This window comes from Myotis davidii, unplaced genomic scaffold (assembly GCF_000327345.1).
Source record: "Myotis davidii unplaced genomic scaffold, ASM32734v1 scaffold427, whole genome shotgun sequence".
In the NCBI taxonomy this organism is placed as follows: domain Eukaryota; kingdom Metazoa; phylum Chordata; class Mammalia; order Chiroptera; family Vespertilionidae; genus Myotis; species Myotis davidii.
Window position 1 is genome coordinate 199,104 of NW_006298051.1, and position 2,226 is coordinate 201,329.

At 65.9% G+C, this 2,226-nt stretch overlaps 1 protein-coding gene across 1 annotated transcript in view; it reads right to left on the reverse strand.

Moving 5' to 3' along the window:
- Positions 1-2,226, reverse strand: part of ARHGEF16 (Rho guanine nucleotide exchange factor 16) — an 11,828-nt gene that overhangs the window by 4,366 nt on the left and 5,236 nt on the right. The window contains exon 6 of the mRNA XM_015570510.1: positions 3-123. Coding sequence (XP_015425996.1) covers positions 3-123 — 121 coding nt within the window. The remainder of the gene's footprint in view (positions 1-2; positions 124-2,226) is intronic.

The window sequence follows — 2,226 nt, forward strand, 5'->3', positions numbered from 1 at the left end:
ACCTCGTTGGAGCAGTAGGCCACGTAGGGGTGGAAGTGCCGCTCCGCGTGCTCCGCCAGGATGTCGCTGATGTCCTCCACGCACACCTGCGCCTTGTGCCGGCGCTCCAGGTCCTCGAAGAACCTAGGCGGGCGGGGACCGTGGCTGACTGCCCACGCCGCATGTGTGAGCGCACACACAAACATAAACACATACCCATGCACAGACACACATGCACAAACATGCGCACACACACACATGCAAACATGCAAACACACATGCACACTGACATGCGCACGCATGCACACTGGCACGCACACAAACATGCCCACACATGCAAACACGCACACACAGAGACACACATGCAAACATGCACACATATGCACATGCACACACAGACACAAACATGTACACACACACACACACACACACACACACACACACACATGCCCAGCTCAGCTCCGGAGCAGCACACATGTGGACGGACCCCACTGGCCCAGGAAATCCCCAGGACAGATGAGCTGCTGGGACGTGCAGTGACTGGCACAGCCGCCTGGCCAAACCCGAGGCCACGCCCCTCCAGGCCGGGCAGGAGGTGTGGGCCCCGAGGGATGCTGGCGGCAGGACAGAATTTCATTCTGACATGACTCCCGGGGACTTGGTTAGAGGCGCCAGGACCTGCCTCGGGCCCAGCAGCTACCCTCCCCCCCCCAGCTCAGCGTGGTGCCTCTGGACAGACGCCCTGGAGGGGTCAGCCACACACTGCCCTCCGGGGTCCCCGAGGCTCAGTGCACCCAGGCCTTGCAGGGAGGAGAGGACGCCGGAGCCACCGTCTGGAGGGTCTGGCCCAGGCTCTGCTCCCACAGGCAGCTGCTGCCCTGGGGCTGGCCCGAAGGTCATGTGCTACACAGGCACCGGCTGCAGTCTCCAGGGCACCCTAACTGCAGGCAAGCGCCGGACCCCAGGCCCCACACCTGTCCCGGATGGGCCAAGGCGGCTGGGGGGCCCCCCACCCCGAGGCTCTGTCCTGAGCAGTCCCTCCCTGGGGCCTGGGCCGAGGCCACGCCCACGCCAGCGCCTCTCAGTCCTGCTGAGTTGGGCGCCCGAACAGTCCTGCCTGGAGATAAGGTGCTGGCTGACCTCCGAGGGCAGAGGGCAGAGTCCCAGAGCTCAGAGCCACACGGGGACCTCAGGTGGCCCGCACCCCTCATCAAAGAGTGACCAGCTGGGGCCGCAGCCCTTACAGCTCACCCGTGGGGGGAGGGGAGACGCTGGTACCCAGACAGGGAGGTGGGGTGAGTCAGCCCCACCCAGGACCTGCGGCCAGGGCACCACCCGGGAGGAACATGGCCTCTCACCGACCTGTGGGCCCCTGGAAGCTGGGGCCCGGCTCGGGTCACCCTGGCAAGGCCAGTGAGGGGGGCAATGGGGGGCGTGGGCCTCGGCTGGGGTCCCTCAGGCCCCTGTCACAGGCCCGGCCTGACCTCCTGCCACAGGGACCAGGATCCCTTTCCGTGGAATGTTCTGAGGCTGACGGGCAGCCCGGCAAATGGCTCAGTGTGTCAGGACAGATGGGGACCCCACCCCCAGCCCCAGGCAGGCGTGCTGGCCAGCACCCCGTGGACATTCTGGAGGGCTCTGAGAAGGGGCTGGGAGGTCTGAGACGGCCCTGAGCCACTGACCCAAAGTAGCCGAATCACCTGGAGGCCACCGTGAATGGCCACAGTGCATACCTGGACTGTGCCCGCCACAGGAGTAACACACAGCTGTGCCCCCATGTGTGCACACACACGCACACACACTCATACACAATGTGTTCACACACACATGCAAACAGCTGCTACCCACGCACACCTGCTGCCACACGTGTACCCACATGTGCACATGTGCACGCACACACAGCCCCACGCAGGCCTGCAGCTGCACGCCCTGCCCCTCCTCCACCTCCTGCCCTGCAACCAGAGCCCTGGGCCAGGCACCAGACACCCCAGGAGGAACATGACCCGGGCGACGAGAGGCCACCTCCCACCTCGCCCTGTGGGTGCCTCGCGCCTGGCCATGCAGCCCTCTGGGCCAGGGTGCCCCGGTGGGAACGTGCCTATCCTTGGACAGAGCCATGTCCCACGGGAGACGTCCCCCTCTAACCTCAGGGGACAGGGTGCAGGGGCCCAGGACACCCACAGTCCGGCGCTCAGCTCTCCCGGGGCCGCTCTCTGCCTCAGGGCCCAGGAGGGTCTCACCGCCCCC